The sequence below is a fragment of the Molothrus aeneus genome, chromosome 12 (assembly GCF_037042795.1).
Source record: "Molothrus aeneus isolate 106 chromosome 12, BPBGC_Maene_1.0, whole genome shotgun sequence".
In the NCBI taxonomy this organism is placed as follows: domain Eukaryota; kingdom Metazoa; phylum Chordata; class Aves; order Passeriformes; family Icteridae; genus Molothrus; species Molothrus aeneus.
In genome coordinates this window covers 17,069,043-17,089,103 of record NC_089657.1, presented here as the reverse complement: position 1 = coordinate 17,089,103, position 20,061 = coordinate 17,069,043, and the positions used below count along the sequence as shown (strand labels likewise).

The 20,061-nt window shown below is 65.8% G+C and overlaps 5 protein-coding genes across 12 annotated transcripts in view; 1 reads left to right on the top strand and 4 right to left on the bottom strand.

Moving 5' to 3' along the window:
• DAG1 (dystroglycan 1) overlaps positions 1-202 on the bottom strand; it is a 50,098-nt gene extending 49,896 nt beyond the window's left edge. The window contains exon 1 of the mRNA XM_066558223.1: positions 127-202. The gene's annotated coding sequence lies outside the window, so the exon portion shown is untranslated. The remainder of the gene's footprint in view (positions 1-126) is intronic.
• A 492-nt stretch (positions 203-694) lies between these two features.
• On the top strand, positions 695-5,338 carry MST1 (macrophage stimulating 1). Of its 6 annotated transcripts, none has more exons than XM_066557901.1 (18): positions 695-877; positions 1,226-1,367; positions 1,525-1,637; positions 1,754-1,868; positions 2,077-2,213; positions 2,285-2,405; positions 2,500-2,618; positions 2,717-2,879; positions 2,974-3,104; positions 3,187-3,289; positions 3,403-3,539; positions 3,661-3,696; positions 3,779-3,890; positions 3,961-4,038; positions 4,103-4,249; positions 4,329-4,435; positions 4,879-5,018; positions 5,099-5,338. In XM_066557901.1, exons 1-18 carry the CDS (start codon positions 826-828, stop codon positions 5,258-5,260), a joined length of 2,115 nt encoding a protein of 704 aa, XP_066413998.1. In that variant the 5' UTR covers positions 695-825; the 3' UTR covers positions 5,261-5,338. The 6 variants fall into 6 exon arrangements, with proteins under 6 accessions (XP_066413998.1, XP_066413996.1, XP_066413997.1 ...); XM_066557899.1 differs by having other exon boundaries at positions 2,714-2,879; XM_066557900.1 differs by having other exon boundaries at positions 2,074-2,213.
• Positions 5,339-5,389: 51 nt separating this feature from the next.
• Positions 5,390-9,876, bottom strand: LOC136561820 (acylamino-acid-releasing enzyme-like). Its single transcript, XM_066558310.1, has 22 exons — positions 9,789-9,876; positions 9,568-9,676; positions 9,366-9,495; positions 9,185-9,266; positions 9,015-9,090; positions 8,741-8,883; positions 8,401-8,538; positions 8,236-8,327; positions 8,104-8,144; positions 7,918-8,039; positions 7,686-7,746; positions 7,481-7,575; positions 7,347-7,398; positions 7,188-7,276; positions 6,860-7,001; positions 6,654-6,731; positions 6,501-6,581; positions 6,336-6,424; positions 6,055-6,245; positions 5,879-5,981; positions 5,699-5,805; positions 5,390-5,618 (listed from the first exon to the last, which is right to left on the bottom strand). Exons 1-22 carry the CDS (start codon positions 9,816-9,818, stop codon positions 5,480-5,482), a joined length of 2,190 nt encoding a protein of 729 aa, XP_066414407.1. The 5' UTR covers positions 9,819-9,876; the 3' UTR covers positions 5,390-5,479.
• Positions 9,877-10,086: 210 nt separating this feature from the next.
• On the bottom strand, positions 10,087-14,652 carry LOC136561604 (acylamino-acid-releasing enzyme-like). 2 transcript variants are annotated; one of them, XM_066557982.1, is made up of 22 exons: positions 14,605-14,652; positions 13,941-14,070; positions 13,716-13,842; positions 13,547-13,640; positions 13,377-13,452; positions 13,138-13,301; positions 12,928-13,065; positions 12,748-12,839; positions 12,595-12,635; positions 12,396-12,517; positions 12,174-12,234; positions 12,008-12,105; positions 11,879-11,930; positions 11,707-11,795; positions 11,460-11,598; positions 11,300-11,383; positions 11,146-11,226; positions 10,963-11,051; positions 10,669-10,859; positions 10,489-10,591; positions 10,309-10,415; positions 10,087-10,240 (listed from the first exon to the last, which is right to left on the bottom strand). In XM_066557982.1, exons 1-22 carry the CDS (start codon positions 14,614-14,616, stop codon positions 10,135-10,137), a joined length of 2,196 nt encoding a protein of 731 aa, XP_066414079.1. In that variant the 5' UTR covers positions 14,617-14,652; the 3' UTR covers positions 10,087-10,134. The 2 variants fall into 2 exon arrangements, with proteins under 2 accessions (XP_066414079.1, XP_066414080.1); XM_066557983.1 differs by having other exon boundaries at positions 11,460-11,538.
• A 671-nt stretch (positions 14,653-15,323) lies between these two features.
• BSN (bassoon presynaptic cytomatrix protein) overlaps positions 15,324-20,061 on the bottom strand; it is a 67,285-nt gene continuing 62,547 nt past the window's right edge. Inside the window, exons 6-11 of one of the 2 annotated variants that reach the window (XM_066558391.1) lie at positions 19,076-19,812; positions 18,632-18,725; positions 18,360-18,503; positions 18,120-18,174; positions 17,936-18,033; positions 15,324-17,419 (exon numbers count right to left, since the gene is read on the bottom strand). In XM_066558391.1, the coding sequence (XP_066414488.1) occupies positions 18,134-18,174; positions 18,360-18,503; positions 18,632-18,725; positions 19,076-19,812 (1,016 nt within the window). In that variant the 3' untranslated portion in view covers positions 15,324-17,419; positions 17,936-18,033; positions 18,120-18,133. The remainder of the gene's footprint in view (positions 17,420-17,935; positions 18,034-18,119; positions 18,175-18,359; positions 18,504-18,631; positions 18,726-19,075; positions 19,813-20,061) is intronic. The other variant, XM_066558392.1, reaches the window with a different exon arrangement.

Below are 20,061 nucleotides of genomic sequence, written 5' to 3'. Positions count from 1 at the left end.
CGCGCCTCTGCCCAGGCCGCGCCACCGCCGCCAGCCCCGCTCCCCGCCGCCAAGGGCAGGGCGGCCCGGCAGGTGCCGCCGCAGCCCCGCTCCGGCCGGTCGCGGTTCCTCCGTCCCCGCTCTCACCGTGCACGCCGGGCCCGGCCCCGCTCCCGCCGGCTCCGCGGCCCCGACGCACCGAGCGGGCGGCGCGGCGCGAGCGCGACCCCGCGCGGGCACGTACCCGGGGGCGGGGCTGGCGCGCGCGCGCGGCGCCTGGCAACCGGCGGCACGAGCGCGCCGCGACCAATCGGCGCCCGGCTACAGCGCTGGCCACGCCCCTTCCCGCCCCGCCCCGCCAAGCTGCCCCGTGCGGCCACGCCCCGCCCCAGAGCCCCGCCCCAGAGCCCCGCCCGCTCCCGTGGGGCCCGTCGAACAGCCCCGCCCCCTGCCCCGCCTCCAGGGCCCCACCCCACCCCCAGGCCCCGCCTCACTGGCGCAGGACCCGTCCCCGCTGCCCCGGGCCCGCCTCCTGCGCGCAGGCCCCACCCACGCCCCTCGCGGGTCCGCCGCGGGGTGACCCCGGCTCCGCCAGAACCCGCCCCGCCGTTCAGGCCCCGCCCCGCACGTGCCCGCCCCGGGGTGACCCCGGGCCCGCCTGGCCCCGCCCCGCCGCACCAGGCCGCGCCCTCTCCGCTTCAGTCCCGCCCCCTGACCTGGCCCCGCCCGGCCCCACGCGTGCCCGCCGCGGGGTGACCCCGGCCCCGCCTGGCCCGAGCCTGACCGCAAATATTTGCTCGGGGCCGTTCCGGAGCTCCAGCGGCCCGGGGACGCGGGGCCGCCGCCATGCAGCCCGTGCTGGGGGTCCTGCTCGCCCTGGCCGCGGCTCTGGGCTCAGGTAGGGCCCCAGGGTGGGTCGCCATGGGGCTGGAGGGCACTGGGCAGTGCGGGGCCCAAGGCCGGGCCGGGAGCCTGCAGGCCATGCCCCGTCCCACGGCGGACGGGGGGTGCCGGAAGCAGCGGGTGATGTAGGGCGGGGACCCTCCTGCTCCAGGGCACATGGATCAGGACATAGGGATCCCCTTCTCCATAGGACATGGATCCCATGCTCTGTGGGACAGAGAGATCCCATGCTCTGTGAGACAGGGATATCCTCCTCCGTAGGGCAGGGATCCAACACTCCACAGGGCCCCAGTGCTCATGCTGTGCCCCCATGGGCACAGTGAGCACCTGCCACACTCCGCAGGCCACCGCTCACCCCTCAATGACTTCCAGCGCCTGCGAGCCACCGAGCTGCTGGCAGTGCCTGTGGACTCACAGCCACCACTGCCGGAGCAGGGCACTGCGGAGCAGTGTGCCCAGCGCTGTGCCACCAGCCTGGCTTGCCGGTGAGCAGGACACGGCGCCACCCCGGGGCAGGTGGGAGTGCACGGGCCACAACACCGGGTCACTGCACTTGGACACAGGGTGCTCACGTGTGTGACCCAGGTCCTGCTGGCCCTGGCTTCACACAGTGCCATGCCAGATTCCTGCTGTGCCTCCCAGGGCTTTCCACCATGACCAGCAGAGCCAGTTGTGCCAGCTGCTGCCCTGGACCCAGCACTCACCCCGCATCCAGCTGCAGAAGAACATCCGCTATGACCTGTACCAGAAGAAAGGTGGGCTGGTGCCATGGGTGGGCATGGGGACACCACAGACTGGGCACAGGACTCCTCATTGCCCATTTGCTCTGACCCGGCCCTGGGGCTCTGAAGAGGTGCCTGGCTCTGCTCAGACTACCTGCGGGACTGCATCGGGGGCGATGGCTCCAGCTACCGCGGCACACGGGCCATGACGGAGAAAGGGCTGCGCTGCCAGCATTGGCAAGCCACAACACCACATGATCACAGGTGCCCCCGTGTCCCTGGCTGTCCCATCGCACCTACCCTGGGCAGCATGGGGCAATGGGGAATGGGGTGGGAGCAGTGTGGGATAGCATAGGAGCAATGGGTACAGCTTGGGGGCAATGGCACTGACGGGGTGGTGCATCATCCTTGCTGTGCCCGCTCCAGGGCAAAGGATTCCTGTCAGCTCTCCTACCCACTCTGCTGCCAGCAGGTTTCTGCCATCCCCTCGCAATGGGCTGGAGGAGAATTACTGCCGAAACCCTGACCAGGACAAGCGGGGCCCTTGGTGTTACACCGTTGATCCCAATGTCCGGCACCAGAGCTGCGGCATAAAGAAGTGTGAGGATGGTGAGTGCCACATCCCAGGATCACCCTGTGCTCTATTTTTCTCCCACACTGAGCTCTGCAGTTGTTGGCAGCTGTCTGCATGACCTGCAATGGGGAGGATTACCGTGGCACCGTGGACCACACCGAATCAGGGACAGAGTGCCAGCGCTGGGACCTGCAGCACCCACACAAACACCCCTACCACCCCAACAAGTACTGGCCCCCAGTCCCCAGCATTGCCCTCGTTGAGTGCCAGGTGCTGGGGTGATGGTGCCGCCCCAACTGCTGCTCCCTGTCTCTGGCCCAGGTACCCTGACAAGGGGCTAGATGACAACTACTGCCGCAACCCTGACAGCTCCGAGCGGCCCTGGTGCTACACCACCGACCCCGAGCGGGAGCGCGAGTACTGCCGCATCCGCATCTGCAGTAAGTCCCCACCAGCATCGTGCGCTGCTGGGCCCTGAGGGTCCTGGGTGCCACCCCTGACCCTGCTACTCTGCCCCTCTCTCTGGCCACACAAGCAGAAAAACGCCCACGGCCTGTCAATGTCACCAACGGCTGCTTCAGGGGAAAGGGTGAAGGCTACCGTGGCCAAGTGAATGTTACTGTGTCGGGGATCCCCTGCCAGCGCTGGGACTCCCAGGTGCCCCATAAGCACCATTTCGTGCCTGAGAAGTACCCGTGCAAGTAAGGAGATGGCTGTGCACCCCAGGAGGGTGGTGCTGGGCAGCACCCACGAGTGTGGGATTGAGAGGGGACAGCCATGTTCCCCCTCCTCCAGGGACCTGCAGGAGAACTACTGCCGCAACCCCGACGGATCAGAGGCACCATGGTGCTTCACCTCCCGCCCCACTGTCCGCATCGCCTTCTGCTTCCACATCCGCCGCTGCCCTGATGAGCAGGATGCCCAAGGTGAGCCCCCCCAGGCACCTGTCCCTAGGTGCCCAGCCCCGTGCCCCTGTGAGGGATGCCAGCTCTCCCTGCTTGTCTCCAGAGTGCTACCACGGCCACGGCAAACACTACCATGGCCACATCAGCAAGACCCGCAAGGGAATCACCTGCCAGCCCTGGGCTGCCCAGACACCCCACGTGCCCCAGTGAGTGTGTGAGAGGGGGTGGTGGATACACGGATGGGGATGGAGATGGGATTGAGGTGGAGTTGGAGATGAGGATGGGGATGGTGACAGTGATGGTGACTGCCTCCTGGTAGGATCTCACCTGCCACCCACCCTGAGGCACGCCTGGAGGAGAACTACTGCCGCAACCCCGATGATGACAGCCATGGCCCCTGGTGCTACACCATGGACCCCCGTACCCCCTTCGACTATTGTGCCATCAAGCCCTGTTGTGAGCCTGTACCCACATCCCTGCAGAGCTAGAGGGGACCCTGGCCACACACAGGGTAGTTTTGGTCCCCTCGGGGTGGCTGGATCCTGTGCCACTACTACCCTCTGTTTTCTCTCTGCAGCTGGCAGCACAGTGCCCTCCATCATGGAGAATACAGGTGGCGGCCCACGGGTCCTGGGTGGGCACTCTGGGGTGGGTGCTGGTGGTACAGCCCCAGCTGATGCCCACCCTGCCCACAGACACAGTGACATTTGAGCAGTGTGGCCAGCGGGAGGAGAGGCTGCAGCAGAAGGGGCGCATCGTAGGTGGCCAGCCTGGCAACTCACCCTGGACTGTCAGCATCCGCAACCGGTGAGGGGGTGTCCCATGTGCGCTGCCATGTACTCAGTGTCCCCCCAGAGCTCAACCCCTGTCCCCACAGGGCTGGTGTGCACTTCTGCGGGGGATCCCTGGTGAAAGAGCAGTGGGTGATCAGCACACGCCAGTGCTTCTTCTCCTGGTAAGGCTGAAGCTGGGCGTGGGGTGGTGGGACCCCCCTGTGCCCTCATGTCCCTGTCCCACAGTGATGCCGACCTGACGGGCTATGAGGTGCAGCTGGGGACGCTCTTCAAGGACCCTGGCCCTGGGGATCCTGACCAACAGACCATTCCCATCGTGCGGATTGTCTGCGGCCCCTCTGAGTCCCAGCTGGTGATGCTGAAGCTAGCAAGGTGAGTGGCTGTGCCTTGGCCACTGCCATGCTCCACTGCTGGCCAGGCTGGCACTGTCCCACTGCCCCTTTTGCCACAGGCCAGCTGCTCTGACCAGGCGTGTGGCCCTGATCTGCCTGCCCCCCGAGCGCTATGTTGTGCCTGCAGGCACTGTCTGCGAGATCGCCGGCTGGGGGGAAACCAGAGGTACCTGCCACAGGCAGCCCCTGCTGGTGGATTCCCTGTTCAATACAGCCCCTGCCAAAGCCATTCCATCCCCTCTGCCCACAGCATCCGCATGTCCATGGCATCTCCCTGCTCACAGCATCCCTTGCTCGAAGTATCCCTTGCCGGCAGCAACCCCCAGATGCCTGGCATACCCCTGCTCTCAGCATCTCCCTTCCATAGTGTTTTCCTGCCCATTCCATCCCCCTGCCCACAGCATCTCTCGCCCTTGCTATCGCCCTGTCCATGGCATCCCTCTTCCGCATTATCTCCCTTCCGCATCCTCCTGCAATGACATTACTGCCATGTCATCCTCCTGTCCATGCATTCCCTGCGCACAGCATCCCCTGCCTGTGCCATTCCCCTGTATCCCTGCACACTGGTGCTCCCTCCTGTGCCCGCTGCCCCGCGCTCTCTGCCCGCAGGCACAGCGGACGGCAGCGTGCTGAACGTGGCGCGGCTGCCAGTGCTGGCCCACAGCGAGTGCAACAGGGCACTGCGGGGGCGCCTCAAGGAGAGCGAGCTGTGCACTGCCCCGCTGCGTGCTGGCGTGGGAGCCTGCGAGGTGAGCTGGGCTGGGGACACCCACCCCTGGGTGAGGGAAGGTGCTGGCACCAGGGTGACACCACTCTCTTCGTGCCACAGGGCGATTACGGCGGACCACTGGCTTGTCTCACCGCTGACTGCTGGGTGCTGGAGGGGGTGATCACCCCCTCCCGTGTGTGTGCCCGCACTGACCTGCCCGCCCTCTTCATCCGTGTTTCCCTCTATGTTGACTGGATCTACAAGGTGATGAAGATGGGCTGAGCTGGCATTCCCAGCCTGGCATAGCTGCCACTACACAATAAAGGCACAGCCTTGGCCACAGGGGTCGACACTGCACAAGGTCTCACTTTTATTTAACACCAAACCCCAACCGACATCTCTGCCCCTGGCTACACTCACTCCATCTGCTTCTGGTGCTGGTGTGGTCCACAGGGCCAGCAGTCACCCTGGGGCTGGCATAGCCCAGGACCACTGTGGGCACTAGGGGCTGTGCTGGCCTGTCCCATCCCACCTGGGCTGCCCCAGGTGCTGGAGGAACCAGTGGGCACAGTTCTTGAAGACATCAGCCTCTGTCTCCACACCCGCCAGTGCATGGCCACCCTCAGGGTACCACAGCAGCCTGTGGGGAGGGACAGGACGAGAAGATGCCCATCCAGCACCCCAGAGCTCCCTCCCGGCTCCCACCTGCACCCCACTCACCGTGCTGGCACACCCCTGGCCCGCAGCACCCGGTACAGCTCCAGCGCCTGCGTGGGGCTGACGCGCCGGTCCCGAGCGCCCACGCACAGCAACACCGGTGTCTGCACCTGCAGCACCGCCCTCAGTGGGTGTCTGACACCCCACACCTGGCACCCCACAGCCATTCTCACCCTGCCCTACCTGGGCTGCCTGGGAGATGGGCGACCGCAGTAGCATGGTGGCCACCTCCTCAGCACATGGCACTCGCTCAAAGGAGTAGGGCAGCCCCAGGGAGGTGTAGCGCCTGCAGCACAGAGACACCAGTAGGTATCACAGGGACATGGCATGGCATGGCACAGGATGGGGTTGGCACTCACCAGTCAGGGATGTCAGAGGTGCCCAGCAGTGCGGGCAGGTTGGAGACAGGGCTGCGCAGGGCACAGGCTTGGTAACGCTCAGGCTCACGGGTGAGGAGGTGGAGGGCGATGAAGGCTCCGTGGGAGCCAGCCAGCAGGGCCAGGTGGTGTGGATCCAGGGGCTCTCTGTGCAGCGCCTGCTCCACTGCCAGCTGCACCCGTGGGGCACCCACCATTGGCACCCAAACAGCAGCATCCTCCCAGCAGCATCCCCCCAGCACCCTCAGCCCAGCACCCCTCACCTGGGTGTCTGCCACATCCTGCTCACCCACACGGGAAAGCAGGGAGCTGATGCTGGCCTGGCCAAAGCCCAGGGAGCCACGGTAGTTCACTGAGGAGACAGGTCCGTGGGTGCCATGTCTTACTGGGACACAAGGCCACATGTCCCTGAGCTCCCCAGCACTCACCCAGGAGCACGGCGAAGCCCAGCTGGCACAGTGCAGCCATGCTCGGACGCCAGCGGGCATCGAAGACAGCATGGGGGCCACCTGGGGCCAGCATGGGCATCACCTGGGCTGCCACCAGCACTGCCAGGGTGTCCCCACTGTCCCCGCACTCACCATGGGGGCACACAACGAGGGGGTGCGGTGGTGTGCCATCTGAGGGGCTCAGCAGCAGGGCCTCAAAAGCCTGGGTATCTGTGCCAGGGAAGGGGTCCCACTCAGCAGCCACCACTCTGGGCACCCAGCACCCTGCCCCCCGCCACTCCTGAGGTTCCTGGCACCCAGGCAGCACCGAGGTGCAGCAGGGGCCCCCAGGGGCTCACCCTGTGCATTGAGACCCTGCCTACTGCAGGGTGGCTGGATCGTCAGGGTCTTCCAGGTGACACCAGGAACGGTTGGGGTGTCCTCCACTGGCACCCAACCAAGGGGCAGCTCGTGGCCTGCTGGTGGCAGCACAGCCACCACCTGGACACAGGCAATGGATGACACTGGGGCTGTGCTGTGACAAGGCTGTGCCATGCCAAGGCTGTGACATACTGGATCTGGCTGTGCCACACCACACCATGGCATGTGTGCCACACTGAGCTGTGCCTAGCTGCATATTGCTGTGCCATATCCCACTGTGCCACATGGTGCCAGGGCACTGCTCACCAGGCTGGGGGGGTGGTGGGGGGCTGAGCAGGTGGCCACCAGCAGGTCCCACTGGAGAGTGAGCAGCTCCCAACACCCATCAGATGACCCTGGGGACAGAACACGTGTTGGTGACCACAACTGCTCACTAGAGCACCATGGGTGGCCGGTACCATGTACCTGCTGTGAGGTTGGTGACGGTGCACGCCTCCGTATCCACGAGCAGCAGGTCCTGTGGGGGTGCAGAGCACAGGCAGTGGTATCACCATGGGCTGTGTGGTCACGTCCCTGGCCCTGCCATGCCCTGGACTCACCGTGCGGCTCCGCTGAGGGGTGCCCAGCACGGCTCGCTGGCTGTCAGCTGCCCAGCACCGCGGGGGCAGTGCCTCTGTGTAGAGCCCGGCAAAGGCTGCAAGTGGGGCAGAGTGCTGGGCTGGTGAGCCAGGGTAACGGGCACCTGGCAGGGGGTGGCACCAGTCCCCCATCAGAACCCAGCTCTGCCCACCATGCCTTGCTCACCCTCTGTGGGCTCCTGAACCACATCGAGCACTGTCACTGTCTGCCTTGTCTGCCAGGTGAGCTGGGGAGAGTTAGTGTTCACGGATGGACCCATGCCAGGGGAAACTGAGGCAGGGAGGCTTGGGGACACCCTCACCCCAGCCAGGCACCACGAGAGGCTGTGACACCTGGGCACTGTGCTGGCAGCACAAGGTGGCACAGCCGTGCCTGGTGCCCGCGAGGCCCAACTCACCATGCACAGGCGCAGACACTGCCGGTGGGGCCCCCCCACAGCCCCCTCCAGGTAGAGCAGGCGCTGGCCATCAGGGCTCAGCCGGGGGGAGCAGACAGACCCCTTCTCTGCTGACAGCAGCTCTGTGGGCAGCAAGGGGTCAGCATCCCAGGGACACCCAGGCACCCCCAGCACCCCAGCACTCACCGCAGCACCCGCTGGCCAGGTCCAAGTAGAAAATCCCTGACCTGGGAGGAAAGAGTGGGTCAGGTTGGACCCCCACTGTGCTGACACTGCATGGACATCCTGGCATGGTGCTGGTTGCTGGCTGGGACCCACCTCCTGTTGGAGCAGGCGTTCAGCCCCAGGCGGAAGGGCTTGTGCCACCAGCCCACGAACACCACACCACGGTCATCCGGGGACCACAGGGCCTGTGTGATAGTCAGGCTCATCCCACAGCCCCAGGCTGGATCCCCTGGGATGCTCCCTGCACCCCATCCTGACCTGGCCAGGGGAGAGGTGCTCCGGGACTCCCTCCAGCACTGACAGGCTGAGGTCCTGCAGGTCCAGGACGCAGAGGACGGGCACACTGCGTGTGCTCAGGGCCTCCCCCCAGTCCTCGTGGTACACAAACTGCTTGCCCTGTGGCACAGACCCATCAGCCCCACGGCCGGTGCCCCCAGGCATGCAGCTCTGTCCATGACACACTCATGGGATGTACAGCACACTCATGGGGTGCACAGCATGTTCAGGGGGTGCCTGGTGTGCCAAAGGGACTTGTGCCATGTTCACAGTGTGCATGGCATGTTGGGGGTGCACTTGAAAACACTCATGGGGCACCTACCTCCTCATCCTCATCCTCTGCTGCTGGCCAGGCTGCTCCTGGCACATCCCAGGGGCAGGGGGGCTGTGGTTTGGGCCGGCTCTTCTCAGCCACATAGAGGAGCCGTGTCTCCGAGTGTGACCAGGCCAGGCAGGCAAAAGGCCCTGGGCATGGCAAAGAAGTGCCAAAGCCCAGCCTGGTACAGGCACAGCTGGGCACCAGGTAGCCACCAGGGCTGCTGGCCACACCAACCTCCCCCCTGATGTGGGCGGGAACCATGGGGAAGGGGCCCTACCCTCCGTGTAGACGTCCCCATGCTTCCCCAGCGCCGTGAGGTCCACGCTGTGGCTGCATCCCCCGCTGTCCCACACCTGGGGGGACGGGCGGCACACGGTGTACACGGTGCCCACCGCCCTGCACTGGCACTCGGGCCGCCCCGGTGAGCGACCGGCACAGCCGCGTTACCTCCAGCAGCTCGCGGCCCTGCGGCGGGCAGCGTTTGAGCGCGGCGCGGCGCTGGCCCGTGGGCGAGTCCTGGCTGAGGAGCCTGAGGGCGGGAGGGACGGCGGCTGCGGCGGGCCGTGCGCTGTGGGCACCGGCCACGGCACAGACACAGCGCCCCATCCCGCACCCGCCCGTGCCCTACTGGCTGTGGATCTCGGCGCTGAGCGCGGTCCGGCTGACGGCGAGGCCCTGGCGGCCGGCTGTGCGCCGCAGGCTGTAGTGGCGGCCGAAGCGCAGGAGCCGCCGGCGGGCCAGGTCGGGGCGGCTGCACTCTGAGGGACGGGACCGTCAGCGCCCGCTCACACCGGGACAAAGACGCGGGGGTGGCAGGGCCCGCCACTCACCGGTGTAGAGCTGGAAGGTCTGGCCCCCAGCCGCGGCCCTCAGGGCGGCACGGGTGACGGCAGGGAACCGGCTCAGCTCCCGGTAGCAGGCAGCGGGGCCGTGGGCCGCCTGGATGAAGGAAGGGACATGCTGGACGTGGGTAAGCTCACCCCCTGCCCATGTCCCCCGCCTGAAGCGGGGCTGTGCCCACCCACACAGTTCCCCTGAGCCCCCTGCCCACCTCCACACCCTTCTCGGTCGCGGTGGCCATGGGGCTGTTCTCTGCCGGGCCGGGCCTGCCGCCCGCAGTGGGACGGCTGCCAAAGCAGGCGGGAGGAGCCCGGCGGCAGCGCCCGGCCGGTGCCAGCCCTCCAGCCGCTCCCCGCTGCCCCGCATGGCCAGGCCGGGGGCACCCTTCCCACGGCCCAACACATCCCCATGGCACAACCGCACACCCGGGCAGCTGAAAGGTCCAGTGGCCACCAGCTCCTGGAGTGGAAATGACACCGGTACCAGCACTACCACCAGGGACACTGGGGTGCTGAACTACATCGTTTATTGGGGGTCAGCAGCAGGGGTCAGCACCCTTAGCACTGCAGGTGCTTGAGCAGCCACAGCGCCATGTTCATGAAGCCATCAGCTTCGGCTTCGACACCAGCCAACGCATGGTTGTTCCCTGGGTACCAGAGCAGCCTGGAGGTGAAACAGGGATTAGTGCTGTGTCTGCACCCCACAGCTCAAGCCCTCAGCACCCCACTCACCGTGTGGGCACCCCCCGGGCCTTGAGGGCACGGTAATACTCCAGACCCTGCTTGGGGGGCACACGCCGGTCATCCTCCCCCAGCATCAGCAGCACGGGTGCACGGACCTGCAGGAGCAGCACAGCCTCAGCACTGGCACTGCTGCTGGGGACAGGGACAGGGATGGGGACAGTGACATACCTGGTCAACATAGCGTATGGGTGACTTGTGAAGCATCTCTGTCCACTGGGCTGGGTCTGGCAGGGCATCAGGTTTGTAGGGCAGCCCTGCCTCTGTCAGGCACCTGCGGGCAAGAGAGTTGGGGGCACATATGTGGCCGGGATGGCAAGGAGCCTGGGAAGCTGGGGTAGCAGTACTCACCAGTCCGGGATGTCAGTGGTGGCCACCATGGAGGCAATGTTCACCACGGGGTTGCGGACCACGCAGGCATGGTAGGTGTCAGGGAACTGCCCGATGAGGTGGCACGCCAGGAAGCCCCCATGCGAGCCGCCGACCAGTGCCACCCGGCTAGCATCCAGCATCTCCTCCTGCAGCACCCGCTCCACGCAGAGCTGCCACCACAGGGAACACCCACTGAGCAAGGCAGCCCCACTTTCCCTTCTCAGGGCACCTGCAGGAGCACACAGTGCCCCAGGACCATGTGCCAGGCCATACCTGCACATCGTGTACGTCCTGTGTGCCCACGTTGCCTGGCAGGGAGGCCACGCTGTCCTGGCCAAAGCCCAGTGAGCCACGGTAATTCACTGCGTGGGGAGCAGTGTCAGAGCCCTTCCTCCTTCATGCCCCCACCCCGCCCCTCCATGGGTGCTGTGTCACCAGGGCCCTGGTGTCACTCACCCAGCAGCACAGCAAAGCCCACACGGCACAGCGCCGCCGGGTACAGCATCCACCCGGCCGTGAAGACGGAGTGAGGACCACCTGCAAATGGCAAAAGCAAAAGGGGGGTGACACTGCCTGGCTGGGGTACAGTGGGGTGGGGACAAGCTCTTACCATGGGGCATCACGACCAAGGGGGGCTTCTGGCCAGCGGGACCCTCGCTTGGGCGCATCAGGATGGCATCGAAGTCTAGGCCCCCTGTGGAGGCAGGGAGGGGGTGTCAGGGAGCAGTGAGGATGGTGGAGCACAGCCTGACCCCACCTTGGGCACTCACCGTACTGGGGATGCTCCTGCTCTGGTGGGGGCTGCAGGGTGCGGATGTCCCAGCTGATGCCAAGCACGGGGGGGGCATCCTGCAGGCAGATCCACTGTGTCTGTGCCTCATGGCCAGCAGCGGGCAGGACTGCCACTTTCTGTGCAGGGAGAGGGGTCAGTGCCCATGCCAAGGGGCTGGTGGGCACTGGGGAGAGGGGTCAGTGCCCATGCCAAGGGGCTGGTGGGCACTGGGGACATGACTTTACCAACATGGGGGGGCAGCTAGGGGTGGAAAACCTGGCCACCAAGAGGTCCCGGTCGATGGTGAGGACAGACCAGCTTCCCTGGGGAGAATCTGGGGAGGAGGGGGTCAGACCTGCAGGTGTGACCCTCTCCCCACCCCTGGCACCAGCATGGCCCCATTGGCCTGTCACTCACCAGCTGTCAGCGAAGTTGTGGTGCCTGTTGCCGTGTCCACCACGAACACATCCTAGGGCCATGAGAGCAGAGTCCAGTGGAGCCCTGACCCAGCCAGGGCCCCCTTGGGTCCCCCCAGTACCCCCTCACCTGCTGGCTGCGCTGGGCCGTGTCCAGCAGGATCCTGCGGCTGTCGGCCGCCCAGCACATCCCTGGCAGCGCGCCACAGTAGATTCCCGGGAAGGCACCTGTGATCAGAGTGGTGGTACTCAGCATCCCCCTGAGTATCCCCCAACACCCCCAGAGCTGTACTCACCCCATGCTTGCCGTGGCACAGCCTCCAGCACCGTACTGGTGTGTTTGGTGTACCAGTCGTACTGCAGGAGACATGGCATTGGGCAAGTTTTGCAGGGTCTCAGCCTGCCTGCCCCCACTGCAGCCCAAGGAGGGGACATCGCTGCCCTCCTGCCAGCTCCACCAAGCATGGGCACCCTGGCACCTCCCTGGTGCTTGCCAGTGTCCCCCTGGTGCTGCTCACCATGCGGAGTTGGCTGCACTGCTGGTGGGGGCCCAGGACATTGTTCTCCAGGTAGACAATGCGGCAGCCATCGGGGCTGAGTCGTGGTGACCACACGGCCCTGGTGTCCTCAGAGAGCAGCTCTGCATGGGGACGAGGGGATGGTGAGGGGTGGCAGGGGAGCCAGGGCACCAGCAGGATCAGGACATGCACTGCTTACCGCATCTCCCACCCGTCAGGTCCACATAGAAGAGCGCTGACCTGCCAGCACAGAGGGGTGTCACAGTGGGGTCAGGGGGCCAGGCTGTGGGGTTGGTGCCCTGCAGGGTCCTACCAGCAGGGCTGGGCTGTGCGGTGCCCTGCAGGGACTCACCGGCGGTTCGTGCAGTGCCGCAGCCCCAGGCGGAAGGGGTCGTGCCACCAGCCCACAAACACCACGCCAGTGTCCTCAGGTGACCAGAAAGCCTGTGGGGAGAGGGGAGATACTCAACACAAAATGCTTCTGGCTCCTGAAACCTCCTTTCTCTGGTTTCCTGCAGCTCCCCATCCTGACCTGGCCGGGAGAGAGGTGCTCTGGGATGCCCTCCAGCACCGAGATGCTGTTGCCCTCGATGTCCAGGACGCAGAGGACGGGCACACTGCGGGTGCTCAGTGTCTCTCCCCAGTCCTCGTGGTACACGAACTGCTCGCCCTGTGGCACAGTCTGGTCAGCCCCACAGCCACACAGCCAGCCCCCAGCTGACCCAGGGTGGGGAGACCCCACCTTGATGGATGCATCCTCCTTCTTGGGGTGCCCCATGTCCTCATCAGAGGTGCCCAGCTCGGGGGCTTTGCTCTGGAAGAAGGACTCAGCCTTGGGACGCTTCTTCTCCGCCACATAGAGCAGGTGGGTCTCCGAGTGAGACCAGGCAAGACACCCAAACTGGTCTGCAGGGGGCAGGTCAGCACTGGCCACCCTGTCCCCTGAAAACCCACACTCCCTGGCATCCCCCAGCCCCTCACCATCATCATAGACGCTGCCATGCTTGTCCAGTGCTGTCAGGTCAATGCTTTTCACCTTCCGGTTCTGATCCCAGACCTGGGGGCAGAGATGCCAGGGTGATCCCAAGACACAGTGTGGTTCCAGCCCTGAACCCCAGTGAATATCCATTTTCCCTCAGAACCCTCCTCACCTCCAGGAACTGCTTCTCTTTCTCCTTCTCCTTGCCAGGGACCTTGCGCAGGACGGCCTTCAGCATCCCACTGGGGGACTCCCGGCTCAGCAGCCTGTGGGTGAGTGCCCATCAGCCCCCACTTATCGCTTCCCCGAGGACCACGTGTGGGGGGCGGGATGGGACTTACTCTTCCTTGATCTCAGAGCAGGTGCCAGCAGGCCCCGAGTAGACAATGGAGGCTCCATCGTGGAAGATGAGGTACTGACGGCAGAACTTGATGTTCTCAGCCCTCGTCAGGTCCCGCTGCGACCACTCTGCAGGGAGCAGGGTGAGGACACCAGCTGCATCCCCACCAGCCAGGCAAGGACTCCCCGGATCCCTCTTTCCCCCCTGGTCCTCCCCATCCCCGTACCGGTGTAGAGGCTGCAGTACTTGCCCCCGTACTGGGTGGTGAGGTCGGGGCCGAGGCAGGCAGTGCTGAGCCCCGGGTGCTGGCTCAGCTCTCGGTACAGCTCCGACAGCTCCTCCGCACGTGGCTGTACCTGCGGGACACGCCGCGGCTGGAGGGGAGGGGGGCCCGGACCGGGGAGTAATGGGGCACAGGGGCACTTACTGGGGCTAGACGGGGGGAATTTTGGGGGGTACTGGGGGCAGCGCTTGAAGAGCCGGGGTACATGGGGGGAGGAGAGTAGTGCAGGACTGGGGCAGTACCGGGGGTGCAGAGCCAGGACACTACTGGGGCACCAGGGACCAGGAGGGCACTGGAGAGCAGATCCTGGGGTACACAGCCGGGACCAGGAGGGCACTGGGACAGTTGCCGGGGTACCCGTGGCTACCAGGATCCTGAGTGCAGGTCCTGGGGTGCAAGGGAGCCTAGGAGGGTCCTGCAGCAATTGGGGTCTATGGAGGAGGTGGAAGGGTACCGGGGTGGTGCCGAGCCGGAGAGCCAGCGGAGCAGTGGGGCCGGGGGGCGCCGGGCTCGCGGGGGGCGGTGCAGGACGGGACGGACGGGGGACGGACGGGGGGGGCAGCGGGGGAGTCCCGGGGCTCTGACGTCACTCCCCCCATCCCCTCACCGGCGGCTCCATGTCCTCGCGGCGGGGGTCGGGGCCAGGCTCGGCACTTCCGGGATGGGGCGGGGCCGCCGGCCTGCGGCACCTCCCATTGGCTGCGGCGCTCGGGCCACCTCCCGCTTTGAGGCGCCCCCCGGTGGGCGCGGGCGGCGCTGCAGCCGCAGGCAGGGGGGTCCCCCGCGCCCCCGACGTGTCCCGGTGGTCGTCCCCTGCCACCGGATCGCCCGTGGGACCCTCTGAGGCGGCAGCCGGGGGACAGACCGCGGCACCGCAGCCTCTGGATCGCCCCGGCATGGTTTGCAGAACAGGGGTGGTGGCTGCAGAACAGGGGCTCTATGCGCAGGACCGGATGGATCGGACTCTTGAGAGGCACAGGGATCCCCAGTCCAGCAGCCTGGCTGGGGGGTATCGGGCCATCGGGGGCCCATGGGACTGAGCACCCTGCTCAGGGGTGTGGGATTGAGTCATTGGTGCCCGCAGCGGCCCTGCCAACGGGGATTGGGCCCTTGGGAGCCCACCAGAGCCAGCAGCCTGGCCAGGCAGGTGAGATCGGGTCCTTGATGCCCACAGGGACCCACTATCCCAGCGGCCCAGCTGTGAGTGGCAGAGGTCAACAGTGCTTGGTGACAACCAGATCCATTCCAGCTACCCCTGCCATGGCAGGGGTCCCGATCCCCCGCCCCCCACGCTGCAGGCAGGCAAGAATCGGGGCCAGTCCGTGGTTTGTGTCAAGTCCTTTTTATTCTGTTCCCACAGAAACACCTGGTGAGGGGGCAGCTTCTGGGAGGGAGTCACGACACAGCGGCGGGGGTGGTACGGCACGGTACGGCACGGTACGGCACGGTACGGGGTCACTACGGGTGGCACAGAGCACAGCAGACACGCACACCGTCACAATGTTCAGAGGGAGCGCACCCGGCATCGCACTTACCGCTGGAAACGGCGCCCAGCCGCGCTCGGCCCTCGGTCTTTGCACCCCCCGTCCCCCCGCCCTGTCCAGCAGATTGCCACACCTGGGGCTGGGGGCCCGGCCCGGCGGGGGGCTGCGCGCCCCCGCTCCTGGTAGGCACGAAGGCAAGGTGGCGGATGTGCTCGGGCGGCGACATTGGCCCCGGCGGGGGTCTCGGTCCCGCGTGCGGTTGACACACTGTACAAGTATTTACAGCGCGAGGAGCGGCGGGGCCGGCGGCCCGCGGGAGGCACCCCCGGGCTCTGCACTTGTCATGGCGGGGAGAGGCGGCGGCTGAGCGCGGGGCTCTCCTCCCCCCGTGCCACAGCCGCCGGCCTGCCCCCAGCCTTGGGCACCGACCGGCAGAGCTCCCGGCGAGGGATCTGCCACAAAGCGTGGGCTTCCCGCGGCAGCCGGGTCCTCGATCACAAGTGCATAAATCTGCTAAGAGCTTTCAGTACAGCGATGGACTGATGGAGAAGAAAAAAAGAAAAGTCCAGGCAAAGAACAGCAAGCACTGAAAGGCGGGTGGAACCGTGCAGAGAAGTAGCAAGCCATGCTCTACGACGGGACAGACGGTCACGGGCGCTAGGGCTGCCCTTTGGCAAAGTGGCCCTCCGTGGGTCGAACATGCCACGAATTCATACGCACGGGTGGTCGGTACTGAATAGTTCTCGGGTCGCTCGGCGGCACGCTTTGCGATGGAACCCTTAGGCGCGACATTGAACTGATTAGCTATTCACAGGTCTTGTTCTGGAGTCGTGTTATTTCGTTGCATAGAACATCAGGCGGGTGAGCGGGCGGCTGCCCCCGCCACGGGGGTGTCGGCGGGGCGCTGCCAGCGCGGGGAGGCGGCGGGGCGCGGGCGAGCCCCCTCCTCGGGCTGCCTCCCCCCCTGGGAATCCCCTCCTGGCAGGGCGAGTGGGCTTTGGCCGCCGGCCGCTGCGCCGGCCGTCCCCGCAAAATGGCTTGAGAAGGACTTGGATTGCACAGTAAAAGGAAGGATACTGCCGGAGGCAAAGCTCTCCTGATCTTGTTCCACGGGATTTGTGCTCTTTTGTAGCCTCCTGCACTCTATTGCTTCTACAGACGACAGCCCGTGTGCTAACTCATCGCACAAAGCAAAGAGGGAAGAGGATTTGGTATAAACTTTAGAAAAATAAAACCCCGAAACCAAAAGAAAATGAACCCAAAGAAACCGAGGAAAAAAGGACCCCCCCTGACGACGCCCCGTGCCCCCCCTCCACCCCCCCGGTGCGGATGAGGTATACACAGAAATCAAAGTGGGATGATTAAGGCTGTTCTTGAAAGAAAAGGGGTGCCCGGCGGCAGGCGCGCTGGCTGCGTGGCGAGGGCGAGCGCGGCCCTTTCAATGCTTCCAATGGCTTCGGGACACGCGCCCAGCCGGCCGCGCCGCCTGTCAGAGTCCTATGGCCTCGTATTTCGGTAGTGAAACAGTGTTAGGTCCTAGCTGACGCGCCCCGGGGCTCCCCGGCGGGGCCGGGCGCGGCCGCAGTGCAGGGGGCGCGGGGACGGCCCCGGCGGGGCGGGTGGGGTCGGGAAGGAGGAGCGGCGCCCACGGCGCCCAGCCCTCGGCTCGCGGGGGGGAAAAACCTATGAAGAGGCCAGAGCTGGAGTTCAGAGGGAGCAACTCTGCGTATAATCTTGAGAAAGGGCCGCAGCCGACCTACGGGGCCTGACCCGACGGTCCGGACCAGGCCCATCCCCTCGGGGCAGCTGCCGGGGCTCGCCGAGTGCCGCGCCGGAGCTGCTCGCCAGGCGTGGGGGGCACCCGCCCCGGGGCGTCCGCCGGGCCCCTGCTCGGCCGTCGTTTGGTCCAGCATCCAGGGATCGCCCTGTTTTCAAAAGCTTGCGAGAGACAGAGAAGGAGAGAGAAAGAAACAGAGAGAGAGAGACAGAGAGAGCGAGAGAGTGAGGCGTTAGTCCGAGCAGCCCCTCCCCGCGGAAGGGTCCCCGCCGAGCGGCAGCGCTGGCCCGAGAGAAAAGGCCCCAGAGAGCCAAGAGGCACTGCCGGCAGAGCAGCTGCCGCCGCCTCCGCCCGCCCCCGCGCTGGACGGGCTCCCGGAGCAGAACCCGGACCACCCAAAGCTTCCCTGGAAACCCAGGGTCTGCACCAGCGCTGCCGAGACAGTGGAACAAGGCCAAGCCTCCACGCCTTGGCTTGGGGCCAGCACCTGGGGACGAAGATGGCGATGAGTGGCCCAACACGAAGGGGATGGGTGTAGGCTGTGTCTTTCCCAGCCTGGAGGCTGGGAGTATGGCAAAGCAGGGCTCAGCAGGTGCTTGGGGGACAGTGGTGCTGCTGGAACCTCAGAGGTGGAACGGCGAATGGGACTCGTGTGCGGGTGTGCCCTGTACACTCACCGTTATACTCAGAGTCTGGCGCCGCGTGCTGAATTCATTGGCTTCTTCATAGGTTTTTCCACTGCAACGACTCAAATCTCCACTCACTTCCCAAACTCCTGCAGTGGAAGAGAGGAGGAGGGCATCAGGCACGGCCGGGGCAGGGAGAGCCAACGGCACAGTGCTCGCTGCTGGCTGCACTCACCTTGTGCCGTTCTCTCACCAGAACGAAGTGAACTTCTTGCCGAAAGCTGACACCGCTGTGGGGAAGCCAGGACAGGTGTCAGGATGGTGTAGTGACCCTGGTCCCCCACCTCCCTGGGCCCCGAACTGTGGGAGCACTGCATCCCACTGGCTGCACCCAGCCATCCCCAAGGTGCCTGACTCCATCTTGGAGTGCAGAAGAGCACCATCGCCCTGTCCCCATCCCGGGAGCAGCCCTCACCTTCAGTTAGTTTGCCTGCTTGTTCCGCTGCCCCCCCTGGCAGGATTTTGGAGAAGACACTCTCTCCTTCCCCTCCGGGCTGCCCTGTGGCCATGCCTGCGGGACCACGTGGCCCAGCCGCCCTTGGACCGGCCTTGCTGTCTGCTGGGGGACAAACAAAGCCACTGTTAGCAGGAGACAGGCCCGGCTGGGAGAGCTCAGCTGAGCTTTGGGGTGCCAGGCAGCTGGCATGAGGCGGGACAGATGGCACAGTGCCACTGGGGCTCACTGACCTGCTGCTCCCAGGGGCTGTGCTGACGGTGCTCTCCCCGGCTGCTGTGGCACTTTTGCTGCAGGTTTGGACGTGTCTGTCGGCTCCACTTTTGTCTGGAAAGGAGAAAACAGCTCTCAGGGCTCACCCTCCCAATAGAGCATCTACCAGGGGTGGCCCAGGCTGGGAGGTGACACTGAAACCCCCAAACACTGCTCCACAACCCCAGAAGACACAGCAAGGCATCCAGGACATAGTGACGTCCCCTCCTGGGTCCCCTCAAGGGGATGGCAGCTTCCACAGCAGCTATGGGTGTCTGTATTGGGTGTGTGAGTGGGATACACTTTACTCCATGGCTCCCATTCCCAACACTTCCCCTGCCAGCCCCTGGCCACAGCCAACTGTGCCGATTCCAGGCAGAGCTGTGGGGTCAGGATGCAGCCTGGCCAGCTAAGCCCATACTTACTGCCGGTGCTGGGTGTCCGCCCGGCTGTGCATGGAGCGTGGCCGGTGCCTTCCCTGCTGCCTGGGCCGGCCCTGGCTGCTGCTGCGGTGGCCGGGACGAGGGGGGTCCCTGTGTCCTGCCCCTGGTCTCAGGCTGTGCCGAGCTTGCTGGCTGGGCAGCCTGGCGTGCTGCCGGCTGCTGCCGCGCTGCTGGCTGCCCTGCCTGCTGCTGCCTGGCCGCTGGCTGCTGTGGGTGCGTGAGGGGCTCCTGCTTCGGCGCTGGCGTGGCCGGCCCATGTGGCTGGGAAGGTTTCTGTGCCTTGGGGGTCTCAGTGCCATGGTGGTGAGCAGCGGGGCGGGATGATGGGGCGTAATCAGCGGAGCTGGGGCCGTATGGCGCGCGGGACTCGGGCTGCTGCGCCTTCTTGGGGCCGGCTGAAGGCCCATGGCCACGGGGCTCATGGCGGCCAGATTCTCGTGGGTGCTGCTTCGATGAGCGGCGTGGGGGCTCGTCGCTGGCGTGCCGGGAGGAGCCAGCATGGCGATCGTACTCCCTGTGGTGCCGGTGCTCGCGGTGTTGGGGGTAGTCGTCGTGCTGCCACGGGTCTTCATCGGGGGGCTCGTCATAATCGTGGTAGGTGTGCTTAACTGGGGGTCTCTTCTGTGAGGAAGAGTGGCCACCGTAGTGCCTGACCCTCTCTGCCCGCGCCTCCCTGGGCTTATCAAACCAGTCTGTTTCCTCCTGACCCAAATGATAGGCTTCAGAAACCAAAAACAAACCACAGTCAATCTCTCGCTCGAGGCTGCGCGGGCGGAAGCCATGCAATGAAGTGGGAGGGACAAGCAGTGGGCACGCGCGCAGGGGACAGCACGTGCCGGTGGGGACGGGACGCGGCACAGCAGGGCACCGTGCAGGACCGGCTAACACCGAACACTCAGGGCAGGGGGAGGAAGGCACGTGTCAAGCAAACTGAGGCGGTGAGAGTGTCTCTGCGTACGAGCGGACGG